The following is a 26,326-nucleotide window of genomic DNA, read 5'->3' as shown; positions in this document are numbered from 1 at the left end:
TCTCAAATAGGAGAAATGAATCAATGAAACACAATCATATTTATATATTTCAATGACAAGAACACTTCTTTTTACAATGTGCTGATCACACTAAATGATTTGAATATACAAGGCTTGATGCAACAGGGACTCTCACCAAGCAAGGATGTGATGTAGAACAGGACCCTAATACCCAAAACTGATTCCAAAGGCACTGCAGTCCAAACAACTGATATTCACAAAAACACAGTACTCTTCAAAACACGTTGGGGTGAAGTTCAAGCCATATCTTCAAGCTCATGGACTATCTATAGAAGGAGTTATGTCCTGGAAAACCTGCAACCTGTGTTTCTTCCTCGTACTGAAATCATTCTTGGCATCAAAACGTAAGGAACGCCGGACTGTTGGATTCCTTGGTGAAACAGCATTGCTGAATGCAGCGAAGCCATCCTTTAGATCAAACGCTTCGAACTTTTGGTTTATAGCTTCTGCTGGACTCTTTGGACAAGAAGTTTGATGAATTATATTGGAATCCTGATTTTCATCAGCAGATTCTTCTTCATAATCCCAACCACCATCGAAATAAGGACTCAGATCTTTTCCCGTTAATAATTTCTCTTCTTCTTCTTCAACCATATCTGCCCAGCTCTTAATAGCAAATTTGCTTGAGCTGTTCTTTCCAAGACATCCATTGATGCCAAAAGTCTGACCACATTTGCCATCAATGGAAGTTTCTGATTGTCTTGCATCATCAACAACCATATTTTGTTCCAGGTGAAATTTAGAACTGGCATCACTTTTTTCATTTGTAGATCCCATCTGGCCACCGGTTTCCCTGGCATTGCTTCTCCAGCTTGGCTGCTGTGAGTCAGACTTGGTCACATTTTCATCTTTTAAATGGGCATCATTATATCCAGTAAAAGCCCTTATCCTGGGTTGTGAAAACTGATATGGCACTGTTACTCCTGTGATCTTCCCTTGAGCAACCTCTGTCCATGACTTCTCTCTCCAATTTCTCTCTGCAGGTGGGTCTAGTAGTTCTCCGTCAAGACTCCGGATAATACAAGCAGACACATTTTTAGATGGTTTCTCCACTGTATCGTTTTCCCATCCCACCCCTCTTCTCTGTTCCTCTTCATCAGATCTCCCCATAACTCTTTTTGGTTGTGTATATAGAACAGCTGCAGGGGAATCAAGCATTCTCTTGTTTGCTAAACCTGGTCCTTTTCCACTGGAACTGATGAAGTTGCCCTGTTCCTCAGAGTGGATTCCACAATAAGATCCTCTATCATGCTTATCTGATAGCAAAGGTGATGCCAAAGATCTTTGGTTCTCCTTGTCCTCTTCAGCTGGTTTTAACACTGATTTTGACTCTAATTCAGTCAGAATATCAACAGCACGCTCAAAGGATTTAGCATAGGAATCATCCATCTGTTTGCTTCCACATGAATCACTTACAGCCTGAAGCAGAGATTTTGCTTCAGGAATTCTGTTCATATGCATCAAGCAGATTGCCAGGTTGCACTGTTTGTTTTTATCTGGCTCCAAAGACAGAGCTTTCCTGAAAAAATGAAATGCAAATGAGCCTAATACCTTTAATAAAATTGAATAATTTTCTGTCAATATATATTTGAATGAAGAACAATACTTACCTGTAATACTGTTCAGCCAAACCATAATCATGATGCTGCAAGTAAGCCCAGGCCAAGTTCCCTAATATCCTGCATCATTTGAGGTAAAGAGTGAAATAATGAATGAAGTCCAGAGATGTATGGTAAAAAAAAGAGATAAGAAGAATCTGCTCGGGAATTTATTTCCACCTTGATCTTTCTTGTTCAACTGTTATTTGAATCTTCTTCCCTTGAGATCTTGCAGTCTTTGTCCTCTTCCCACCAAAAGCTATACCTTCTTCTATGTTCTTCAGTTTGAGATGCAGCATTTCAATCTCCTCCTCAATTCTTCCAGATCTCTGAGATATCAAGCAAAAAAGAAGTTACCATATGTTACAACTCCATATAGCAACAATGAATGGTTCATAATTCCCCTCACAGCTATATACAAAAAATGGAACCAGCATCATCATGAATACTCCTACATTTCCTTCTGCACATAATAACTTGATGCGACTACAATATCTAATAAAATGCTCAGTTTCTAGTGCCTAGAAGTTGAATGCGGATATGGCTCTTAAGCAATTTTTTCATGTAGGACATTTTGAAGAAATGCATTCCCAAACCATGGCAATTCACAATTGATTATGGCCGAAATTTAGATGAAAACATTGGGACATTGATGTAGAACCAATAGAACATATGGGAAGAGAAAAAAAAATCTGAATTTTATTAATTCTCAAGAAAAGATCTATGAAAATACATAGAGGACATGGGTATTTATAGTAGAAATCCTACTAATATTAGGGTTGGCAATCCTAAACAAGAAAATACTAAGCAAATCTAATTAATAATCCCAATTCAAACTTCCAATTTTATGTTTCAAAAAACTGCCACTTAAATGGAAATCTTAAACTTCCTAATACTAAAATCTAAATTAAATATCTTAATTTTTCAGTTAAATAAAAATAATACATAAATTCAATCTTTCTTAATTGCATCAGGTGTTACATTCATAAAATTTTTGATATTATTGAAAACTGTAAACTTATGGAGTATACCAACATAACCTTTTACCTTTTTCCACTTCTTTATTGAACAAAGTACATAATTTAGTAAAATTATCTTAAGCAAACTGAAAATATATAATTTAGTAAAATTTCTTAAGAAAAAAGTAACCAAATAAATTTAAGATTAAATTAATCACTCATTCCTCAATAGCCACCAAATAATGAAAGTAGCTTTAGAAACATGGCAGCAATTTTCTGAGTTTGTTTATACTAGTTTAAAATGATCAATCTTTAGAGACAAATCAAAATTCTCATGACCACAGAATAATCTTAAAAAGACAATGAAATGAAAACTGGGGATAATTGTGCATTTTTCTTTACCTTGTAGAGTTCAACTAGCACATTGTCTATAGATTCCTGAGAATCATAAGGGCATAGACGACGGAAAGATTTGATTGCCTCAATTGCTTCATCAGATCGATTCAATTGTTTCATCACCACTGCCATGTCTTTCAAGGCACTATCAATCCGATCCCCAGCATTTATAGCAGCCCAGAACAAGGAAATAGCCCTGCTTGGATCTTTTTCTATCAACTGTAATTAAGGAATCAAACATCAAAAGGCACACCCAAGCAAAATCTGAACTAGAAAGAAAAATGATAAACCTGATATGTTGAAGAATATGCTATGAACAAGAAATCTTCTAACCATTGGAAACTAGAAGCTTAAAATGAAAATGTCAGAAAATGTGTAATCTGAAAGAAAATAAAATGAGCTGAAGTACAAAGCAAACTGTGATTTTGGTTTCCCAGCGTACTATTATGGAAATACCACCACCATCACCCCCTGAGGCTATTAGTATCATATGCTAGTTGCATTTTTCAGTCAACCTTTAGGTTTTTTAATTATTTAAGAATTCCCTATGTTCAAAGCACAACTCTAAAATCCAATTCTCCTTTCCTTGTCAATGAAACATTCCCCAGCTCCACTAATTCAATTGCATCCAGAAGCAAATGCTTCTTATTCATATAGAAGATCAAATAGCATAGACATGTTACAATAATAGCAAAATACATTAAAGCTGAAAGTACCAGCAACCTGATAAATAATAGTCTCCTAAAAATTCCAAGTAAGAAGAATGTTATACTCCAAAAGATATACCTTGAATGCATTCAAGACCATAATTCAGATACCACAGAATGCCCCCAAAACGAATGCAAGCCAATAAAATTAAAATAATCCAGAAATTGCAGAGAAACAAACAAACAGAGCATCCAATATCCTAATATCTCAAAGGAACTGAACAAAAGGAGAAAAATAAAATAAAATCTCATGTAAGTATCTAGCATTTCAATTTAATATTTAGGAAGTGACTACAGCAGGCGTAGAGAACTAGTTTAAGTTTCTCACAATTATCATAATAACCTAACAGATGATTATTAGGTAGAATCCAAGACAAGAAACAGTAACAAAAGAAGCAACTTCAATAGTGTACTACAAAGGATTACAACAATTATAAAATATCCACAGCCCATCCCCGTAAAATTTTTAGCACCCAAAAAAGTGAAACTCTTAATAATAAGGAATAATAGATATGATGAATTAAAATTAATAACTGAATTAACACGAACATGAAATCAGACTGAATAACAGCAAAAACCAAGAAGAATTCGTTAAACTAGAAACTGGTATAACTGTTGTCGAATATTAATCAAATATTCAACGAAAACTTCATTGTACTAGCTTAATCAACCAAGATACAATTGAGAAAATGGGGGGAAAATCCCTAGAACGAGAACCCATATTAATCAAAGTTCAACAGTAATCAAGAAACAGAGCTTTAACTGACAAATTCCAAAAACAAGCACAACAAAATCCAAGAAGAAACTAAGTAATCTGTGAACTCCAACTACCAATGAAGAGTATATACATTTGCCAATTAGTCCTCCTCAAGAACAATAACTTCCAAAAACAGAAACAAATTCTCAAAAAATTTAGCAACAACCCCAACAACATAAAAAAAAGGAATAAACCCAAAAATTATTAAAACAAAAAACCCCAAGAAACTAAATCACTAAAAGAAGTCACTAACCTGAACGTGTTTGGCCCTGACGTAGGGAGAATCACCTGCGGGCACTTTATGAATGACGTGGAAGAGATCACGTTTGCACCCAGATGACACACTCTTCCTCTCGGACATGGGCATCGCCGCTAGACAATGTGGCGACTTCCATGACGGCGGCGGAGTCGAAAAGCCCCTCGCCGGGATATTATTCTCGTGGTGAGACCACATTTTCGATATTCTTTAAACCGTTTCCTCGAATTTCCCAAGAAAATGTAATTGCAATGATATAAAGAATATGTGTTCTATGAAGAGGAATGTTCCTTAGTGCGATTGTGAGAGAAAATTAAGAAACTAGAGGAAGAGGTGTGATGATTGAGAACAAGGTCCAAGGAAAGGTGAGAGAGGAAGTGAAAAAGAACTAGCCGTTTTATAATAACTAGCCGTTGGGGACCTTGGGGTTTCTGACACGTGTGTTCATGGCACGTGCCGCGTTACCGCCATTTTCTTAATAACATTTATAAAAATTGTTCGATTTATGTAAAAATAGTAATAATAATTAAATTAATTAATTAATAAATAAATAAATTATTTGAAAATATAATTATTATATTGTTGTTTGAAAAATGCGACGCAATACATCAAAGCCGCATTATTCAAATAATCATAATAATTACATAATATTTTTATATATTTAATAAAAATTAATTTATTGTCAATTTTTTACAATGACAAAATTTAAAAATGGTATAAAAAAGTAAATTATAAAATAAAAATACATTGTATACTGAAAAATAATATATTTTTAATATTCATAAAAAAATACAGTTTCTTAAAATTATATAAAAAAACACAATAAGATTCATAATGGTGTACAACCGTCAAGAACATTTAAAAAAGTTCTATTGGGTAAAATAACCACAACTTTATAACTTTTTATATCTGTAGTTAAAATTTTAATTTTAAATCAAAAACATTAATTTTTAAATTTATCGTAATTTTTTAAATTAATTTTAATTATATTTAAATTAAATTATTATTTTCACTATACAAATAATTTAATTAATTGAAATTAAATCTTAACTCTAAAACTTTAAATTATTTCAAATAAAAATTTTTATTTAAGCAATAAAAAATTAAGTATTCTAATTATGTAATTAAAGGATTTTAAGTAATTAAGGATTTAGAGTCATAATCAAAATTTATATCTAATTAATCAAATTTTTTTATATAATAAAATTTTAAAAAAAATTAATTATTTAACCTCTATAATATGATAAACTTCACTAGTTGATTTCTCCTGAAAAAATTTATTAATTCATTAATAGATTTTTTAAAAACTTGAGAGATTAATTAATATATTTTTTAAAATTATAAAAATTAAATAGTAAAATATTTAACAAGTAATTATTAATAAATTTTTTAAAATGTTAAAAATATATTTTTTAAAACATAAAAAATTAATTAATAAATTTTATTATACCATAAAAATTAAATTGTAATTTTTTCTAAAAACAATAATATATCCCATATAAACTAACCTAAATCTAATTAAAATTAATTTAAAAATTATTAAAATTATAATAAATTTAAAAATTAAGTTTAAAAGTTTTAACTATAAATATGAAAAATTACAAAAAGAAAATATATTTTTTCCGCAATAAATCTTAAAAAAATATGTGAAAAAAAAGTCCATTGCAAGTGAAAGAAAAGTAGAAAAATAAAAAAATCCATTTATTAGAATCAAATTGATTTAACATACAAACAAGTGATGAAATATACATAAAAATTAAATAGCACTCACCTGATTGTATCTTGATTTCACTATAAATTGAATCTAAACAAAATTATCCTATCATCCATATAATAAAATGACAAGTTTCAAACATATTTCGACAATAACTATCGTTTAAGATTTATATATCCAAATCAATAAGATTAATTAATAACCTTAATTTTTAAAAAAATTATAATAATTTATATTGAAAGTACAGCACTTGATTCAATCAGCACTAACCAAAAACTCCATTTCAAATCTAAAAGCACTATAGAGTAATGTTGATAAGTGGATGAAGCTCCAAGTATGATGGTGATGGGCACCCACAAAAGTGCCGGCTGGACTTCATCCCAGGTTGTTTGAGGATCTTATATAATCAGTAACTCTCACTGATTAAGCTACTGCTCATCCTTGCCAAAGTAATAATGGCGAAAAACGCAAGAGAAGTCCTTCATTTCATGACCATCCTGACACAGCTTTGTGTATCTGCAGAAAATAATCAGTTAATCAACAAGCATGGTCCAGCACTGCAAAGTTTCTTTCTTCTTTTGATTGTAATATTCATCAGAATATGTATCTTCATTTGAATCAAAAGGATTGAGAATATCAATATGGCACTTGAGAATGCTTTGGACTTCAGAATCTCAAGAAGTTCAGCAGGAAATTGGAGATCTTAAGGTTTAATAAATGCATGCCGTCCAGTTCAAAAAAAACACTGCAACTGCCTTCCTTGGACAGTTTCTACAGAAACTGCCATGGCTGCAGGAAGTAGAATTTCTTCGAAGTGCAAATAGCAGTTCAAATCTTCTAGATATTATCCTAACAACGCTAAGCTGAAGACTATTGAAAACAGTTGCAAGTTAAATTAACCAGAACCAAGTTCACGTCCAACATTCAAATGCAACCAAAAGAACAAGTTCCTGGTGCCTGGGAGATCATGAACAATGCCAATCATTGCCTCATTCAACGAGTTGCTATGTGGCAAAGTCACTTACATCTCTAATGCATGTGATGTCAGAGGGCATCTAAGACCAACTTCTTTAGCTGATGTAGCAGCAAGATTCAAGTCTTTAGCCTGAATACCACAAAAAGAACAATATTATCAATACTCATAGCAACAATTAGTATAGAGAAAAAAAAAAGATGTTAGCTTTCAGACAAATAGCATATATATGATGGAATCACTTCAATAGCTTCCCAGTAATTTACAAGATTACCTACCTTTGAGTTTCAAAAAGGTAATGGCTACCCTACATCCATGCCATGTGTAAAGATAGATGAAGACACTCAATGAGAGGAGCTTGTAAATTTAAATCTTGAGGGGATGCCTGTAATTTCATTCTATTACAGGAGAAATTTGTAATTTATCATTGTTAAGCAAATTATGTCGAGTTTTATTTCAAATACCTATTCAAGTTTGGGTTCTTATTTTAGAATTCTCTAGTTGTGGATTGTCTTGGTAAAAAAAGTATTAGAAAACATCCCCTTTATTCTACAAGCACTTGATATGAGAACTCTATGCATAAAAAACCAGTAAGAGTTTGATTGACCTAAGCCTAACATTATATCCAGGCTGAAAGATGTACACCATGTAACAGGGCTTATTGTGGTGATAAAAATTGAAATGTTGTCGTGGTAAACAAATGTTCTATGAAAAACTTCTCTAGAAAGAGACAGAGTTATGGGGTTCAGGAATTTGATAGAGACACGTAAAAATGTTACAAATATTGTTGACAGTGGACTATATGAGGTGTATCATGTATGTCAACCAATGCATCCAGTATCATAAATGTCAATAAACAAGCTTCGATAAAAATGTCCAACTATTGTATGGCACTTGGAAGGCCACCGCTCTTTTAGAACAGTAAGTCATAAATGCTAATGCTCATGCTTCATTAAGATTTTTAAACCCAAGTGCCACAATAACTTGATAAATCATGAAATAATGATAAAATTTTTTCCAATTCATTATTTAAATGTTAGCAGAGGTAAGCTGAGACCACCTACCATAAGCTTAGATGCAAATCCACCAGTATAATCCTTTGAAGCAGGCACCCCTTCCATAACTCCAGGAACTGGGTTATAAGTATCGCTGCCATATTAGGGATTTCATTAGAACTTACAAATCATTTTGAAGCAAGATTTAGAGAGTATTGTAAATTTGACAGGAAAATCTGATCATCTGACATGGATTAGCCAATCATTAAGCTGGTGTCACATGTGACTTGAAAGACCAGAGATAAAGAGTAGTTTGGGTCAGAAATCAAGGTGTTTGTTCATCACATGTTGTACCATTTACTGCCAGCCTCAAGGATACTAAACTATTTTGAACTCCGGAGAAGGTTTTTGACCTTCACATTGTTTACTTGTGCAGGTGGAATTTTAAATTTATGGTCACCCATGATGGTCCTCTAGCATAAGTTTAGATCAAACTCAAAATTTGGCAAGTTCAAGCGGCTGGCTTTTCTGTGGCATCATTTGAAATATAGCTTTTGAATGTTAGTAGAGATGGGACAGTAGAAAAGCATTGGATACCTACAAAAACATCGAGCACTTGAAGAGTTAAAAACCTTTGTTAGAGTGTCTGCTCCAATTCCAAGTGACTGGCCAAGAGCAAGGGCTTCTGATACCCCAAGCATGCTCACGGCCATTACCAAATTGTTGCAAATTTTTGCTGCCTAAATAACAAAGCGAACAATAAAGATATCACATGCTCAAATATGAATATTGATAGGTGAAGCTTAAGTTCTAAAAATAAAATATTTAATTGGAAATTGGACTACTTCAGCAAGCAGGTATATTTACATTTTCTTTTACAAGTCACCCTTTTTTTGCATCTTACAAAAATCTGCACCACATCAATCATGGATGCTACCAAAACAGACAGATGAATGCTCAAGTACATGTAATCAATGGAAAGCATTTTCAAAAAAAAAAAAAAAAAAGAACTTGTAGCAACTAAATAAACTTGTAGCTGTACTTTGATTTCTATTCAATAAAAGGATATTAGATTTTGATTTATCTTGCATTCCTAATGCTTGTTTTGTGTTGGATCCACAATTGCATGATTACGTATACCAAGTATTGAAAAATGAAGTTTGGTATGGGAAAATCAACTTTGAACCTAGGAATCTTGATATAGAGATAGAATAAAACTCATGAAGAATTTTATAAAATAATCAAGGAGCCTAATCGGTGTTAATCAAACTAGTTCAATGAGAATAGATGACTAATTTGGTTAAAACATATCTTTTGAGCCTTGAGAAAGGATATTAGATTACCTAGGATTGTTTTTCCTTCAAAAAACAATATTATCCCTAATTAAATAAATTGATTCACATGCCCGAGTAAATGATGTTGTGAACTCCACTCCCTAGAGGCTTTTCTTTATTGGTTGTTGAGTTCATTGTGTTTGATTGGTTGCTCATAATTCATAGTTTAGTTTTAAATTTCTGCTCTTAGTTTTAACATAAACTTCACTTCGATATTCTAAATAACTGTAGTTCCTATAATTTTGGTACACACAGTTCTCATGGGACCGATACTCTGCCTATCATTTTATTATTTCTCTGTGCGCTTGAAGAAATCAAGCAATATTTATATAGCATAACATTCATAAGTATCTGATGTCCTCAAAAAAATTAATTTAGGTGTATTTTTATTAAGGAAATAAAACATAGTAGACTGTCTAAGATCACAAGGAAAGGTCTAACTACTGCAACCAAGCATAAAAAATAAAGTTATCAGTTGGTTGCATTACAGTAGAGCCGATGCTTTAGAATCATAAAGAAAAATATTTAACCGTATAAACTATTACATCTGTTGGAGTCTAGTATATAAGTTTTTGGCTATCGACAGGATCTCGCAGTTTGTCCATGCATAAAGTTGTCAATAAGCATTAATGGATGAGACTGACTGACACTAATTGCAGCAATCTTTAGCACACTGAATCATCCATTTTACCATATATTGAAATTTTCTCTTACCAGTGCAACTTTCGCTTACTCAAAGAAAAAGATCACAAGATCCAGACAGTTCCTATTATAAATCCATTATGTGATCCATATTTAGTCAATATATTTTAGATTCATGGACCAAAATTTATATCCTACTAATTTTAGTAATTGACAAATTAGAAATAAATGCCCAACCCTTAGCAATAAGCTAATGCATTCTTTTCAATCCATAATGGAAGTACAGAAGCATAAATATCATCAATTAGAAGGGGAGATGCACGAGACAGTCTAAAATGCACAATAAACCTGATTTCTCCCATCACTAGTATCCAAAAAGAAACATAAACTAAAAATTTATAATAAAAGAAAGGCTACAAATTCTAGTGCAAGGATAGTAGCTTCGAGTGTGTACGAGAACATACTGAACCAGTTCCTGCTCCACCACAGTAGATCGTGTTTTTGCCCATAGACAGAAACAAGGGTTTGGCAGTCAGATAAGCGTCCTTTGACCCACCGACCTGGATGAAATAATCTACTTTCATGAAATAAATTTTACAAGAAAATACTTTGACACCCTACAGCATAATATTTATTTATTTATTTATTCATTTGCAATCTGTTGGAATATATGGCTTGGGGGGACAGGTTCCATGTTGACAGTGTACAAGAAAATTAAAGGGGATATAATATCATCGGAAATAAGTCAGACTTAAAGCAATACCATAAAAGTGAGGCTACCCGCTTCTGCAGCAAAAACACCTCCAGACACAGGAGCATCCAACATGACAGGCTTCTCCCAAGAACCTGTATAAAAGATGTTTACTCAATGTGAACAAAAGGGGGGAGGAAGAATAAGGTATTACTCAATCTTAAAATCTTTACAAAGTTTGAGTTATACACAAAAAATCAACCTAAATTAGAAATATTTACAATAAGAATAAAATTTCTATAATCAATCCTAATTAGGATCCCAAATATCTAAATCATTTTAATTAGGAACTTTCTATGTTGGTCAACCCTCCCCTCAAGTTGGTTAATAGATATGCAAACCAAGATGTGATAGGTCTTGTTGCCGAGTCCTTTGGTAAATATATCAGTTAGTTGTTCATCGGAAGTTGGATGATCTAATCTCCATATACCATTTATTAAATTCTCTTTAAAGAAGTGTCAATCAATCTACACATATTTCGTTCGGTCATGTTGAACCGGATTGTAAACTATATTGATAACAGCTTTGTTGTCACAGTACAAGAGTAGTTTGTCCCTCTCCAACAGTTTCAATTCCTCCAATAATTTCTGCAACCATTGAAGTTTACAAACACCATGTGTCATTACTCTATATTCCGCCTCAGCACTTGATCGAATAACAACACTTTGGTTTTTGCTTACCTCCTATCATCAATCTAGTCCAATATGCATCTGTGAGTGTGTGCATACGAAGATGACCATATTTAGAGAATAGGAGATATCTTTCAAAAACAGACTTAAGTATAGCAAAATGCAAAAAACAGCTTACTTATGAGACTCACGAGGATTATGCATAAACTGACTGACTAAGCTGACTGCATATGCTATGTTTAGTCGAGTATGCGAAAAATAAATCAATCTGCCTACCAACCTCTGATATCTGGCAATATCTACTGATTTACCAATTCCTGTTTGTAGCTTGTCATTGCTCTCAATGGGAGTTTCTACTGGTTTGTAACCTAACATACCAATTTCTTTTAAAAAATTCAGAATTTATTTTTTCTGAGAAATAAAGATTCCTTTCTTTGACTTGGCAACCTCGATTCCCATGAAATATTATAGTTTTTCAAGATTTTTAATTTCGAACTCCTGAGCCAAAAGCTTTTTTAACCGAGTCAACTCTTTAAGGTCATCCCCTGTCATTACTATGAGAAGAGTAATTTTACCCTGGTGATGTCTGATAAATAGGGTATAGTCAGTATTAATCAGTTGATAGCCAAAGGAAATTATAGCTCTGCTAAATCGATCAAACCAAGCTCTAGGTGACTGCTTCAACCCATACAAAGCCTTCTTTAGCCTACACACCTTTCCTTATATTTTTTCATCATCAAATTCAAGAGGAATTTCTATATATACTTCATTCCTTAAGTCTCCGTGGAGGAATGCATTTTTCACATCAAATTGCTATAAGTCCCAATCAAGGTTGGCAGCGCAAGACAACAATACTCTGATTGAATTTATTTTGGCAACAGGGACAAATGTCTCATGGTAATTCACTCTATAGGTTTGAATATATCCCTTAGCAACTAATCTGACCTTGAATCTTTCAATTGATCCATCTGCTTTGTGTTTCACAATGAACACCCATTTACAGCCAATTGGTTTTTTTCCTGGTGAAAGAGACATCAACTCTCAGGTCTCATTTTTAGCCAAAATTTTTATTTCTTCAATCATTAGTTTCTTCCAATTAGAATATTTGAGAGCTTCCTTCTAATTCTGTGGGATAGACACAGAGGAAATAGATAAGGCAAAGACTCTATATGATGGAGACAAAGAATCATAAAAGAGAAAGTTAGAAATAGAGTGCTTTGTGCAAGACCTAGCTCCTTTTCTTTGAGCAATTGATTTATTAGATCACCAATGGGCTCAAGGTTTAGGGATGACTCACCAGATAGAGAAGTGGAAGATTCATGATACTGAATAGGCTGCATAATGGCTTTTTCTGCTTCTGTTTTGTCTCTTCTTGAGTATCTCCTTAAATCTAGTTTATCCAAACGCCCAATTTGATCACCAATACTGTATCCCTGTATAGTAGTCTCCTGATCATCAATATTCTCTCCCTATATAGTAGTCTCCACTAAAGTAAAACGTTCTAGAGTTATAAGATTAGAAATCATTTCTGCTCTCTCGTTGTCCTTCCCATGAAAAGGTGTTGGCGTAATATTGAAGTAAGGTTCAAGTCTCTCTAAATGTAATATCCATACTGACAAAGTATTTTCTATATGGAGGGTGGTAATATTTGTAAGTCTCTCTAAACGTAATATCCATACTGACAAAGTATTTTCTATATGGAGGGTGGCAATATTTATAACCCTTCTACGTGGGAGAGTATCCAACAAACGCACATTTAAGAGCTCTTAGATCAAGCTTCCCACCTGTCCTAATATGAACAGAACACGTGCATCCAAACACCTTTGGTGGAACAGTATAAGCATTTTTCCCTTGCAACACCTCTAAAGGGTTTTAAAGGTAAGAGCCTTGAGAGAGATTCTATTAATGAGATAAGCTACGGCTAAAATTGCATTTCCCCAATAGGTTTTTGGAAGATTCATAGTAAAAAAGAAAGATCTAGATACTTCCAACAGATGTCTATTTTTTCTTTTTTTTCCTTTTAGCAACACCATTTTAAGCACTAATGTAAGGACAATTAGTTTGATATAGTATCTCATTAGACTCCAGATAAGCAGAAAAACGTCCATCCATATACTCTGTGCCATTATCAGTTTTCAAAACTTTTATCTTAGCATCAAATTTAGTAAAAACCATCTTGTGAAAAAATTGAAATCAAGAAAACACATCACTCTTTGCCTTTATCAAATAAACCCAAGTCACACGAGTGCAGCAATCAATAAAAGTAACAAATCAACGATTACCAGATAGTGATACCGTTTGAGTAGGTCCTCAAATGTTAGAATGAATGGTCATAAAAAGAATCATACTCCTATTGTTACTTGAGGGACAAGAAGTTCTTATATACTTAGCGTTCCTCACAAGCATCACAGACTAAAGAATCATACTTAGCCTTGGAAAATAAATGAGAATAAAGTTTCTCTAAAATAAAGAAGGATAATTGTCCTAACCATCAATATCACTGTATGATTTCCTAGTTGACATCCCAATTTCTTCCAAAAAGAGTCCGAGGTAGATTCAAACTCACATTCCCTTCCAACATATATAAGCCATCGTATAGTCTATCATTACCAATACTCTTTCCAGTTTGAAGGTACTGAATAACACAATGGTCAGCAAAATATTTAATTTTATAGTTAAGTGTTTTGGTGAGAGTACTAAGATTAACAAGGAAATGAGGAACATGAAGAACAGAGGATAGCTTGATATTTGGAGTACAAACAATAGACCAGTTCCAGAGATAGGAGTGGAAGAACCATCTGCGATTCTAACAGTGTCTTTTTGTAGACAAGGAAGATAATTAAGGAAGCTTTCAGAGAAGCCCGTCATATGTTTATTTGCACGAGAATCAATAATCCATGGAGCAGAACTAGGAGACGAAATAAAAATATTATCAGAAGTCCTTACATTACCCACAGAAGTCACTGCTATTTCAAAAAAAACCCATCCTTTTTTCTGTAAAAAACAGTAAAAAATTATTGTTATTGAAGAAAGTAATTACTGTTCACTGGCGAAAAAGCACGAGTCCAGGCACATTAGAAGCGCAACTTGAAGACAAGTCTGCCGAAAAAAATCACGGCTAGAAAAAACCACCGAAAAACATCTCCCACGCCGAAAAAGGGGTCCATACAATAGAACCAAGGTTGTACACACAAGAGAATCCAATCAAATCACTAAAAGACCAAGTATCGGCACAGAATGGCCGAAAAAGGGGTCGAAAACAGCGCCGGAGTGGACTGGACAGTGTAGCAACATCAGACAGTGTCTCACGCGCTGGGAAGGAAGGGCACGTGAGTCATGGCTTTCCAGTGGCGGAGCTTGCCGGTGGCGGTCCAGCAATCATCCTGGTGGCAACTGTGAGATGTGAAAAGGTCTCTAGATAGGGTAGATCTAGAGTTTTAAAAACCCTAAAGAAAAAAAATTGAATTTAAACCCTAAAATCATAAAAAAAAAAAAACTCTGGTACCATGAAGAATTTGAGAAGAATTTTTATTCTATTCCAATTAAATTGATTTTTATAAAATTTGAGTATTTATACATAAAGAATCAACCCAAATTAAGAATATTTACAATAAAAATAAAATCTATATAATCAAGTCCTATAATCAAGCCTAATTAGGATCCAAAAATCTGAATCCTCCTAATTAAGAACCTTCTATATTGGTCAACAGAACACCATTATGTTCAATTTTTTAAAAAATTATAAACTGATTCCACTTGAAGTATTATTGAAATTAGATCCATCTTATGTTCCATCTAGCAAAACTCCTTCAAGTTTAGCGTTCATTAAGAACCAAAAACACTGGGAGTTTTAAGAAGGATTCCTACAAACAGGTATATAACTTCTGTGTGTGTTTGCACGCGCACGTAGAGAGAGAGAGAGAGAGAGAGAGTATAGAACCTACAAAAGTAGCTGATGCATAATCAAATTACAACTTAAACTTAAACTTTCACTTAGAAGCACATATATTTGAGAAATGAAAGAGCAGCCAAAACTAATGGTTCAGAACCATATGCATATAATGGAAAAGTACACATGAATTATTGGTTGAATTCTATTAAGAAAACAGTTTGATTAGTACTTGTTATGAACTTATACCCTTCTTTTCTTGTAAAAGGAAGCTGGATACAGCTGCAGAAACCTTTCTTGATGTTTCAGGATCAATGGTAGATGAATCTATAAACAACTGTGGTCTCAAAAGACTTCCTCCATGAAGCAACCCATTTGGTCCCATGTAGACATCCAATACCTAGATAAATTTAGATTGGAACATTGATATTGACAACAAGGCAGAATCAAGAAAAATAGAAATTTTAAAGCAAAAAACTTCCAAAATACCTATGGTATATTCAAAGCTCAAACCAGCAGAACTTTAGAAATATGAGCATTTAGACTACAAGAAATAAGACTCAGATAAATTTAAATATATGTTAGTATATGAACTTATATATAAAGAGAAAGCTAATCTGTTAAACTAGGAGTTTTCATTTATTTCAAGTATTTGTGTCCACGTATTGCTGTCACTGGTTCTTAAGTTGCAGTTCTTAAATGATCATCCCAGAAAACTATAATTCTTCAGAAGGTTGCAACTCTTCATGAAAGATGCTATGATGAAAAGACATTCTAAATTCCAAATGCTTATGTTTACTTCCTTTTCTTTTCAATTCAGGCAAGTCAAAAAATTTAATTTAATATAGCATGTCTATAAATACATTCATCAAAATTCTATGGAAAGGAGCCTGAAATCATGACACAAATAGATCAAAATGCAGAGTGTCAAGTGCATGAAGAGCCCAATAAACTCTTAGCAACACATTAACACATGATCTTGCTGTATGCTCTAATTTTTATTGTATTCAGGTTTCCTTTTTTTTTTTTTTTTTCCTTTTTGGTGTGTAAGTGGAGGAAGAAGAAGAAGCCAATTATATCTCCTTGAGTGTATCCTTATTTATTTAGATTATGGGTTATAATGCAAAGCTCTATTCATATTCAGAAGTGTTGGCAACATGGTGAAGAAAAGATATTAGTGAAGACCACAGGACGCAACCATGTGAGAAACAGCATAGAACCTTAACATTAACCAAAAAAGAAAAGCCAAATTAAGTCATACTACTCACATGAGCTGATGAAGGTAACATTGTAATTACAACATCACTAGCTTCCGCAACTTCAAATGGTGTTCGTTTTGCTGGAACTCCCTTGTCAGTAAACATCTTGATGGCATCACAATTTCTGAAATAAAATCAAATTTGCTCATCTGATATTGTATGCAGATGAATACACCTCTATCTCCACATATTAGGATGCTAACTAAAATTCTAGCACTGATAAAAGAGTTCATACACCTGATTATTAATATGTGTGAGAAGATTGCGAACTATACCCAGTATTCAGATAACTAGTCCAATTTAAACAAATTTATAGAAGCTATGATGACAAAACTGCAAGAAAAAGCCTCATTTCATACATGTCATGAACAACCACTTTGTATCCAGCCTTAATTAGGTTGTTTGCCATTCTGGATCCCATATTTCCCAGCCCAATGAATCCAACACTCTGTAATACATCAATAATATATCAAGCAACAATTAGAGGAATATGCATGAAAAGAATAAAATGCACCATGGCATATAAAGAAGGCATTATATAACAATTCATTTCATTTCAACAGAGATAGACATAGTAGTCAATCATTCTTCTCAAAACCTAGTAAATGAGATTAAAGGAGCATAGTTATGTGCCTTTTACAGAATAAATAACAATAAAGAAAAAGAAGATCATTATCATCTTTGATCGTTCAACCATAGAATATCTGCAAGTCGCTAATGGCTCATTAAAGTTAAGGCCTTCAAAAGGACATATTAGCCCCATTCAGCTTGGACATATTTTGGACACACCCAAGGAAATCCACAAAAAAAAAAAACATTTGTTGAAAAGCAATGATCTCAAACTTCATAGAATTGGAATTTAAATATATATAGTCCCAAATGGCCAGAGGCGATTTTATCACAAATGATAAGATAAAAGCGGACAATTGACAGCATGAGACTTTAGTTCTGCAATTTCATTCTTGCACGTTGATATGATAGCTTTTAAATATCACATCATAATACGCAAGTGAAGAATCGGAGGAAAAAAAATTCCAAAACCCGTAATCAAAAGTTTGGCTTTATTTCTTAAACTCGTAAGTTGTATTAACTTGAATATTTAACATGAAAGTTTACAGACAGCTAATGGGTATTCAAGTTCCTTCTCTTGCCACTACTACGATCAACAATGGAGGCAGATATTCAATTTGAATAAGCTTGTGGGTGAGATAATTTTATAATTGATTTGTTCCTTAAAGACATGAGAATTATTTTAGTAATGAACACAGTACTTAGATCCCAATAAATTAGACTTAATTTGAATTCCATAGAGAATCTGCTCATGTGTGATTCTAGTCTAAATCATCCAAAAGAAAAGAAAAACAGTAATTTCAAGCAAAAAGGTAGATAGAGAGCAAATTACAGAAGGGTTACCTCTAACTCAGAAGATAGTGGTGATGTAGAGAATCTACAAACAGGAGCATATACAGAGAGTATGGATTTGGTATTGAAGACAGAAAGTAGTGATCTCACTCTGTGAAGCGTCGCCATAGATGACTCTCCCAGTCCCACACAAGCTTGAGCTCAGGAAAAGCTGTGTTAAATTTTACTATATCGTATAATTATAATATATGTGAAAAAGTTTTGGAACTGTAGAATATTTGTTTTCCCTCACTTTCTTATGCACAGCTAATAATAATGACTTGTTTATTTTGCGGGAAAGTGAAGGAAAATTTTTTTTTGGTCTTGGGCAAGAAAGGGATAAGGGTGAAAATGACTGAACGATGGTGAAACGACATTGGCTTCCTTCGACAAAGAATTTTAATAAACCTTCATATAATTTTTATTTTTTAAAAATTAAATCTTTCAAGTCAAAAAAAAAAAATTAACGTTTCTTTTCAAACATAATGGTCGACAAAAAAATTAATTAAATTAAATTTTTATAAAATATTATTTTTTATATTTTTATAAAATGGAAGAAAACTATTTCTTTGATAGGAAAGAAAACCATCTTTTTATAATTTCTTAAGTACTTAAAACTTTTTAAGTTGCATATAATTACAAATACTTTCGCCAATAAATAATTAATTATGTGATAAATTTATTTTTAAAATTTGAAATATATAAAAAAAATATTTTATATTACTAATAACTGCAATTTAAATGGGTCTAAATTTATGATATTATTTTTATTATAAAAAGAAATTAATAACACAGCACCTTTTAATTAGGGATCAAGAGTTCAATCCTTCTAATAAATTTCATCAATCATAAAAATTATATATTATTCAATGCATGGGAATAATGCTTATATAAACAAAACACTCCCAATAAAAAATAGAAGAAAATTTTACAAAATAAACTAAAATTTTAATAAAAAAATAAAATACTATATTTTATAAATATCTGATAATATATATATTATGATATGATTTAATATTCTCTCTTAAAAAAGGAGTAATTTAATTTTAACCATTTATATTAAAATTGAATTAAGAATTTTATAAAAATTCAGTACGACATCTGTAACACTGCCACCCATCAAGCAAAATGCATGATATTTGATAATCAAAGATTTGATTGCATTCATCACTGAAAGCTCTTGTGAATAGAGGTGTGAGCAGAATTCGGTTTAAACCGAAAAAATTGACTGAACCGAACTGATTTAAAATTTTAGTTCAGTTTTTTATACATTTCAGTTCGGTTCAGTTTTTAATTTTAGAAATTTCGGTTATTTCAGTTCGTTCGGTTTTGATCAGAAAAAAATTGAAAAAATCAAACCGAACCGATTAGTGATAATAATATATTTTTTCAATAATATAAAGAAATTAAATCATATTAAAATTAAAATATTTTAATTAAATTTTAAAATATTAAAAATAAAGTGTAAAAAATAAAAAAATTATTAAAAATCAAAACCGATCAAACCGATCAAACCGAATCGAACCGAATCAGACCGAATCAGACCGGTTCGGTTCGGTTCGATTTCTGACCAAAATCGATTCAGTTCGGTTTTTATAAACACTAAAATTTTGATTTTCGGTTTATTCGGTTCGGTTCGGTTCAAAACCGAACCGACCGAATGCTCACCCCTACTTGTGAAAGAGAGAGCACAAATCATGGAAATAGCAAACATCTGAAATTCTTGCATCAATTCAAAGTATGCTCTTTCTTTTTACAGCAATGATTGATAGAATTAGCTAAGAATGCTAAAATGGCCGAAATCAAAGATTCAAAAAAAAAGGGAGGCCAATGAGATATTAAACCCCAAAAAACATCAAGTTCAACCCAATCAGATTTCACAACAAACTAAATGGATGAAAGATCTTCATATATGGTCTTGATACCTGGCCTCTCAGATACAGATCTTATGCACCGTAGTGCTAGTCCAAGGACCTCCTTCATTCCCTTTTCAACTGCTGCATTAGACATTTCTGGCATCACTGCAGGATCAAAGCAATCTGAGCCACGACCCTCTGTCACTCTTAACCGCACCCAATCAGTCAAATCAACACCTCCTTCTTCCCCAGAAATCACATCACCAGCACACCTGCCGGTTAAAAGCTCCAATAGTATCACTCCAAATGCATAAACATCTGACTTGAACGAGGGAATTGGTTTCTTGGATGCAGCCAACTCTGGCGCACGATACCCCAACACCCCAGCATCAAGTATCTGCTCAATGGTACCAGCTTGAGTCATTAGTCTATGGAGGCAGTAATCAGCAACACGAGCATTGAGATCAGGCCCATCTAGCAGTATGTTTGTTGCTTTAATGTTCCCATGAGGAACAGCACGATCAAAATGGAGATAGTTCAGGCCACGTGCAATGTCAACCGCTATTTTGAGCCTCTGTGCCCAGGTTAATGGTGGACCTTTTCTTCCAGGTCGATCTGAAAAGTTAAGTTCATCAGAAATGAGACTCAAATCAATGAACACATGAGAGTAATACCACCTGTATTTTGAAGATTCTATCATATATGCTAAAATGATTGGCAGGCCATGTTTAACCGTAAGTGATTTAATCAACAGTATGCTAAGATGAAGCAGTAATTGTTTTCCTACCAAAAGAATGGTAACACATAAATACAATCCAATAAAAACAAAATTCTGATTCAGAATGGGAATGCAAAAGTAAACTAGAAGAGCATGAGAGTTGAGAACAATCAAATCACAGATCATGTGCTCCTTTCTATTTCTATTCGTAGATGAAATTAATTCCTCAGAAGCTTATTTCAAGAAACACACATGCTAAGTTTCCTGTATTTAAGGACAATTTTCAAGATACTGAAGGCTTGAAAGACACAAAGCTTTCAGCTCATCATCTTTGGAACAATTCTTTTACTTAGACCAGCCAACAACTTTTTTCCTTTCTACTTATTTCGCTGGAAAATGCAAGTCATAACCCATTTCTAGGTCATTTGTTAGCAAGAGTCCCAAGGTCCCTACAATTTATAGAATGAAAAACTATGATCTCTAAATCTTACCATAGAGAAAGCTTGAAAGACTTCCAGGCGAGATATAATCTGACAAAATGAGCTTCTCATGTTGTGTGGGTCCCCAGTAGTATCCTCTCAGACCCACCACATTTGGATGCCTGATGTTTGCAAACTTTTTAGCTTCCTTCGCAAACTCTTTTTTCTGCTTTGCCACCCCTTCTCTCAGCCATTTCACAGTCAAGAACATCCCATTATCCAGTGTTGCCCTGTATGACGTCCCATGACTGCTCCTGCCCAACACCTCCGCTGGGGCCCTTGACAGCTCCTCGGGTGTTAATGTGATTGTATCATCAAGAAAATAAAGCTCACCAACTAATCGATCTGGTGACCTTACATCCAATCTTGCAAGTGTTTCAGCTGCGACCGAGTCCCCAGATTCTGGTGACCAAGACAAATGGCTGTGCTTTGATGGTGAGAACCCAGTTACAGATGCTATTTTCTCATCTGGACTGATAATCCCCGATGATGAACCTTTCCGTGATGCTACAAGATCCTCCGCTGAAACGACCAAGGCACCACCACTTTCTGTTCCACTAATACCAGATGGGTTTGTTGGAGTACGCCTGAGGATACCTTTGCTTGAGACATGGTCTGGTGGAGGTCTCCTTGATATACGGATGTAATTTATGAAGATAGCAAGCATAATGAGAATGATCACTGCAATTACACATGAGACTATTACTACCACCTTGACAATAGTGTTGATTGGTTTCCTCCTAGAATTTTCAGCTGGAAAATTACTTGATCCAGGAGGTCCACTAGGAACTCGCAATCTGGCATTTCCAGGATAGAAAGAAGAACTAGGGAACCTTCTAAGGTTTTCTGGGACAGACCCAGAAAGATCATTGTAAGAAACATTAAAGCTTCCGAGGCTATTAGACAAGTTGTTTGGTAGAGGACCTGAGAAATGATTTTGGGATAAATCTAACATGCTTAATGAGGTCATGTCAGCCATGGAAGTTGGCAGAGATCCTGAGAAATTATTCCCTGCAATATTGAGCACTTGAAGACCAGTCAGTGAATCAAATCCATCAGGAAAGTAACCACCAAGTTTATTGCGGGAAAGGTCAATTACTTGAAGATTGGATTCACTATTAGGAGGAGAGAATTCAATAGGACCACTGAGTACATTATTTTCAAGGTGGAGTTCTTGCAAAGTAGGCAACGTTAATAGATCAGTCAAAAGAACTCCATCTAACTGGTTGGAACTGAGATCTAGAATTTTAAGCTTTGGATACTGAGCAACAACTTTTGGGACAGCACTAGTGAGAGAATTGTGGGAGAGGTTGAGATAATTTAAACGCAAAAATTGAGGAAGTAATTCAGGAATAGGTCCTGTCAAACGATTATGGCTGAGATCAAGATATTCGATGTTCCCCCACTTTGCTATTCTGGTTAGGTTTCCTTCAAATTGATTGCTTGATAGATCAAGCACAGCACAGCTTCCTGTCAATAAAGGAAGTTCACCTACAAGCCCATTTGATGATAGATCAAGGACACGTAAATTTGTTGACATTATCATACTTACTGGTCCTGCAAAATGAAAATACCTAGTGAGAAACATAGCAATTTGCTCCAAATAGGAGTAAGCCAGAGCAAAAGTTAAATATACTCGCAAAAGTAACTAACCAGCAAGAAGCTAACAAAAAGAAAAGCAATTTAAGATTTACCTGAGAGATTGTTGGCACTCAAATCCAGTTCAGTTAGTAGTACTGAATCCCCTTTCAAAAGGTCATTAGGAATAAACCCCGAGAACCTGTTATTGCTGAGCCTAAGGACCTGAAGGTCATAAGCAAAATCAAATCCAGGCAAGTCTCCAGAGAGTTGATTGTAGCTCAAATCCAATACCTTCAAGCTCGCAAACAAGCGCAGCTCACCTTCACTTATCAATGATCCAGTAAGCTGGTTGTGGCTGAGATTTAAGTACTTAATGCTTTCAGAAAGACCAGGCATTAACTTATCAGGATTAGAGCTCACTAGCATATTCGAACTAAAATCAACATGACTTGCATTAGTTAGAAGAAAAAACTCGCCATCTAGATGACCATCGAATGTATTCCCATGCAAGTCAAGAACCTGTAGACCTGAAATCATCTCAAACCCCCTTGGAATTCTTCTAGTGAACCCATTAGAAGATACATTTAAATACATCAGATTATTCAACCTTGTCAATGACTGGGGCAATGACCCTGAAAAGGAGTTGCGGCTCAAGTCCAAAGACTGGATTGATACAAGCCCTGAAATTGTATCAGGAATTGAGCCAGAGAAGTTGTTCCCAGCCAATGAGAGGTTTTTTAAGCTCCCTAATTTACCAAATCCTGCTGGTAAGGAAGATGAAAAGAGATTGTTAGACACATCTAGGAACTCAAGGCTTTTGAAGTCGCCTATATTGTCAGGAATCTTTCCGGTCATAGAGTTGTTTGACATGGAGAGTTTGACAAGCTTTGTAAGGTTTGCAAACACACTCAAGTCTGCTTCAGCGGAAAGACCCAAGTTATCGACGACAATAGCTGCAACATTTCCACCATTACAAACAACACCATTCCAAGAGGAAGGACAGCCATCAAAATCAATGGACTCATCATTCCATGAGCTAAGGACATAACCAGTAGGGTCATGCTTGATACCCTTCTTGAATTCAAGCAATGCCAGTATGTCCTGTGAAGGAAGCTGACCCATGGCAGAAAGGACAAATAGGCATAACACTAGAAGTCTAAAGAGCTTCATATTCAAAGGCTCCTCAAAGGTAAATATAGTAACGTCAAGAAAGAGAAGAGGGATATTGCATTTAACAAACCCAAATGAATTTCAGACCTTCACAGCTGGATATAGAATCAAAAAGAGCTGCTTCAATATTGTAAGAAACAGGCCTTCCACAACCAGAGAGAAGATGTATCTTCTAAAGAAGTGAAGCTTTCAAGTTTAAGCTATATGAATCAGAGATTTCAACTAAGTTTCTACCATTTAACAGTGAAAAGTAAGAGAGACCCAGCAAAAGCGTCTTCTATAGAAAGACATTTACTCCTTCAGAAAACAAAACACGAAAATTTCCCACATTCAACTGAAAAATCCCAAAATGAGTTCACCAACCCATCACTTCTTACCTGATACTAGACCAAATTTCGAGAAACCACAGCTTCACGAGACTGACTCTGCTTCAAATGAGAAAGATACTGCTTCTAATAAGAATATTGTTTCAGCCACGCAAACTTCACCAAAGCATTAAATCTAACCCAAGCTGGGCCCCATTAAGAGATCTAACAAGAGAGAAAATGCAGTATTTTTCTTGCCAAGATCTCAACTTTCATTAACAATGCAGCCGCAGCAGAATCATCCACTATATGAGGACTCCAACTTCAGATAGAGGAGCTTTAGAACAACTTACACATGGGTTTTAGCTTACCCTCGAGCAGCAGTTCACAGAGACAGAGTACAGAAGTAAAAGAACAATAACAAAGAAATGGGTCAACAAATGAAGAACCACATTGTAATAAATACAAGGGAACAGATATATTTTAGCCACAAAACCCCTAATACTCGTCCATATTAGCTGCTTAAACAGTGAGCAGTCCAATAACCTTTCCCTTTACCTTTGTTTAATAAAGAAACAACAAAACCCTTGCAGGAAATAGCTTGTCGCTTTACCCTTCTTTGTGTAACAGAGGCATGTGGGGTTCACCACAAAGCATTGGACTGATTTAAAAAAAAAAAAAAGAGATGAAAATTTTTTTGTTCTTTCAAGGGTTTTAGTGTCAGGGAGTGAAAAAGATAGCGGGAAAGAAATTTAGGCCTCTATTATTTTTTCGGTATCAATTAGGGATTTACCCGCCAAAAAGACAATCTGCCCCTAATCTGACATGGCGGACGTCAAATAATTTATCCAATACATTTAAGGATTTTTTTTAAATAATAATAATTTTAGATTTTTGGAAGTACTCAAAACACTCTTTTTGAGGTTCAATGCCATGTAGGAAATGGGACCCGCCACTTTCCTTTTGACTAGGGCTTTTAGTGGGGCCACCTCACTATTCTCTTGCCAATTTTTAATGGCATACACCCATTAGAGGTGAAGTAGGTGGAGGAATTATGATAGGCTTGTGGAGGAGTGGGATCCATGGGACCCGCTTTAGGACCACCAATGAGATTACGACACATGGGCAGCGAGCAAACGAATGTTGTCCATGACTAATTTAGATCTAGATCAAGAGGACCACAAATGATCATGAGAACAGATCATCCGGTAATGGTCCCACCCAAGCTATGTGTTCAATTCGCATCGCTGTTCAATTACAAAAATATAATTAAAAAATGACCAAATACATAATTTTATTTTATTTTTATTTTATTTATTATTTTATTTATTATAAAGTTAGAATTCAGTACCCCACGACATACAAAATTTTGTTACCAATGTACATAAACGAATAAAGAAATTTAATTAATTAATTAATCTAAATCAATCTTACATCATTTTCTAAAATTATAAGTAATTATTTTAATTAAGATTCACAATGAATGAATTTTTTCGATTTTTAATACTCAATTACACGTATAGCAATTACTTTCACACTAAAAACAGTTTTGAAAAATTAAAAAAAATAGACAAAAAGAATTAACAATTTTTATTATTATCTTCTACATACATTTCTTAAATAATAATTTGCATATTTAATTCTAATATGTACATTTTTAAATTAATCTGTTTACTTATTTAACATGTCATAACTATTTGTTTGATGTGTTATATTTAATAGGAATTATTTTTTAGTGATTTAAGTACAGGTGAATAATATTTGATTTAAATTAAAAAAATTATTTTTTATATTAAATTAATTTAAAATTTTAGTTTAATTTTTTATTTATTTCAATTTGATTCAGTTTTTAATTTTAAAAATTTTAATTATTTTAATTCGATTCGATTTTAATCATAAAAAATTTTTAAAAATCGAATCGAATCGATCAGTGATA

At 33.7% G+C, this 26,326-nt stretch overlaps 3 protein-coding genes across 3 annotated transcripts; all 3 read right to left on the bottom strand.

Moving 5' to 3' along the window:
* Positions 1 to 16: 16 nt before the first annotated feature.
* On the bottom strand, positions 17 to 5,105 carry LOC110631245 (protein POLLENLESS 3). The gene is made up of 5 exons (XM_021778999.2): positions 4,692 to 5,105; positions 2,981 to 3,193; positions 1,800 to 1,948; positions 1,632 to 1,700; positions 17 to 1,540 (listed from the first exon to the last, which is right to left on the bottom strand). Exons 1-5 carry the CDS (start codon positions 4,890 to 4,892, stop codon positions 277 to 279), a joined length of 1,896 nt encoding a protein of 631 aa, XP_021634691.1. The 5' UTR covers positions 4,893 to 5,105; the 3' UTR covers positions 17 to 276.
* Positions 5,106 to 6,582: 1,477 nt separating this feature from the next.
* LOC110600137 (probable 3-hydroxyisobutyrate dehydrogenase, mitochondrial) lies at positions 6,583 to 18,648 on the bottom strand. Its single transcript, XM_021736893.2, has 10 exons — positions 18,294 to 18,648; positions 17,240 to 17,328; positions 16,890 to 17,004; positions 15,871 to 16,021; positions 11,116 to 11,198; positions 10,817 to 10,912; positions 8,974 to 9,116; positions 8,446 to 8,530; positions 7,434 to 7,513; positions 6,583 to 6,924 (listed from the first exon to the last, which is right to left on the bottom strand). The coding sequence occupies exons 1-10, from the start codon at positions 18,408 to 18,410 to the stop codon at positions 6,837 to 6,839; spliced, it is 1,047 nt and encodes a 348-aa protein (XP_021592585.1). The 5' UTR covers positions 18,411 to 18,648; the 3' UTR covers positions 6,583 to 6,836.
* A 1,331-nt stretch (positions 18,649 to 19,979) lies between these two features.
* Positions 19,980 to 25,034, bottom strand: LOC110600457 (LRR receptor-like serine/threonine-protein kinase GHR1). The gene is made up of 3 exons (XM_021737318.2): positions 23,029 to 25,034; positions 21,347 to 22,891; positions 19,980 to 20,752 (listed from the first exon to the last, which is right to left on the bottom strand). The coding sequence occupies exons 1-3, from the start codon at positions 24,083 to 24,085 to the stop codon at positions 20,169 to 20,171; spliced, it is 3,186 nt and encodes a 1,061-aa protein (XP_021593010.1). The 5' UTR covers positions 24,086 to 25,034; the 3' UTR covers positions 19,980 to 20,168.
* Between the last annotated feature and the right edge of the window lie 1,292 nt (positions 25,035 to 26,326).

This window comes from Manihot esculenta, chromosome 14 (assembly GCF_001659605.2).
Source record: "Manihot esculenta cultivar AM560-2 chromosome 14, M.esculenta_v8, whole genome shotgun sequence".
In the NCBI taxonomy this organism is placed as follows: Eukaryota; Viridiplantae; Streptophyta; class Magnoliopsida; order Malpighiales; family Euphorbiaceae; genus Manihot; species Manihot esculenta.
The sequence above is the reverse complement of the archived record's forward strand: the minus strand, read 5'-3'. Positions and strand labels throughout refer to the sequence as shown.

Bases quoted from the DNA above. Each gene is read 5' to 3' on its own strand.
- LOC110631245 (XM_021778999.2), bottom strand. From the start codon at position 4,892: ATGTGGTCTCACCACGAGAATAATATCCCGGCGAGGGGCTTTTCGACT. The intron at 1,949-2,980 runs GTAAAGAAAAAT...TTGATATCTCAG, and splicing joins TGCTAGTTGAACTCTACAAG to AGATCTGGAAGAATTGAGGA. The intron at 1,541-1,631 runs GTAAGTATTGTT...TCATTTTTTCAG, and splicing joins TTGGCTGAACAGTATTACAG to GAAAGCTCTGTCTTTGGAGC.
- LOC110600137 (XM_021736893.2), bottom strand. From the start codon at position 18,410: ATGGCGACGCTTCACAGAGTGAGATCACTACTTTCTGTCTTCAATACC. The intron at 11,199-15,870 runs GTATAAGTTCAT...TCTTTTATACAG, and splicing joins CCTTTTACAAGAAAAGAAGG to GTTCTTGGGAGAAGCCTGTC. The intron at 8,531-8,973 runs GTATCCAATGCT...CTAATATGGCAG, and splicing joins AGTGCTCGATGTTTTTGTAG to CGATACTTATAACCCAGTTC.
- LOC110600457 (XM_021737318.2), bottom strand. From the start codon at position 24,085: ATGAAGCTCTTTAGACTTCTAGTGTTATGCCTATTTGTCCTTTCTGCC. The intron at 22,892-23,028 runs GTAAATCTTAAA...TTCATTTTGCAG, and splicing joins GAGTGCCAACAATCTCTCAG to GACCAGTAAGTATGATAATG. The intron at 20,753-21,346 runs GTAAGATTTAGA...TTAACTTTTCAG, and splicing joins TCTTTCAAGCTTTCTCTATG to ATCGACCTGGAAGAAAAGGT.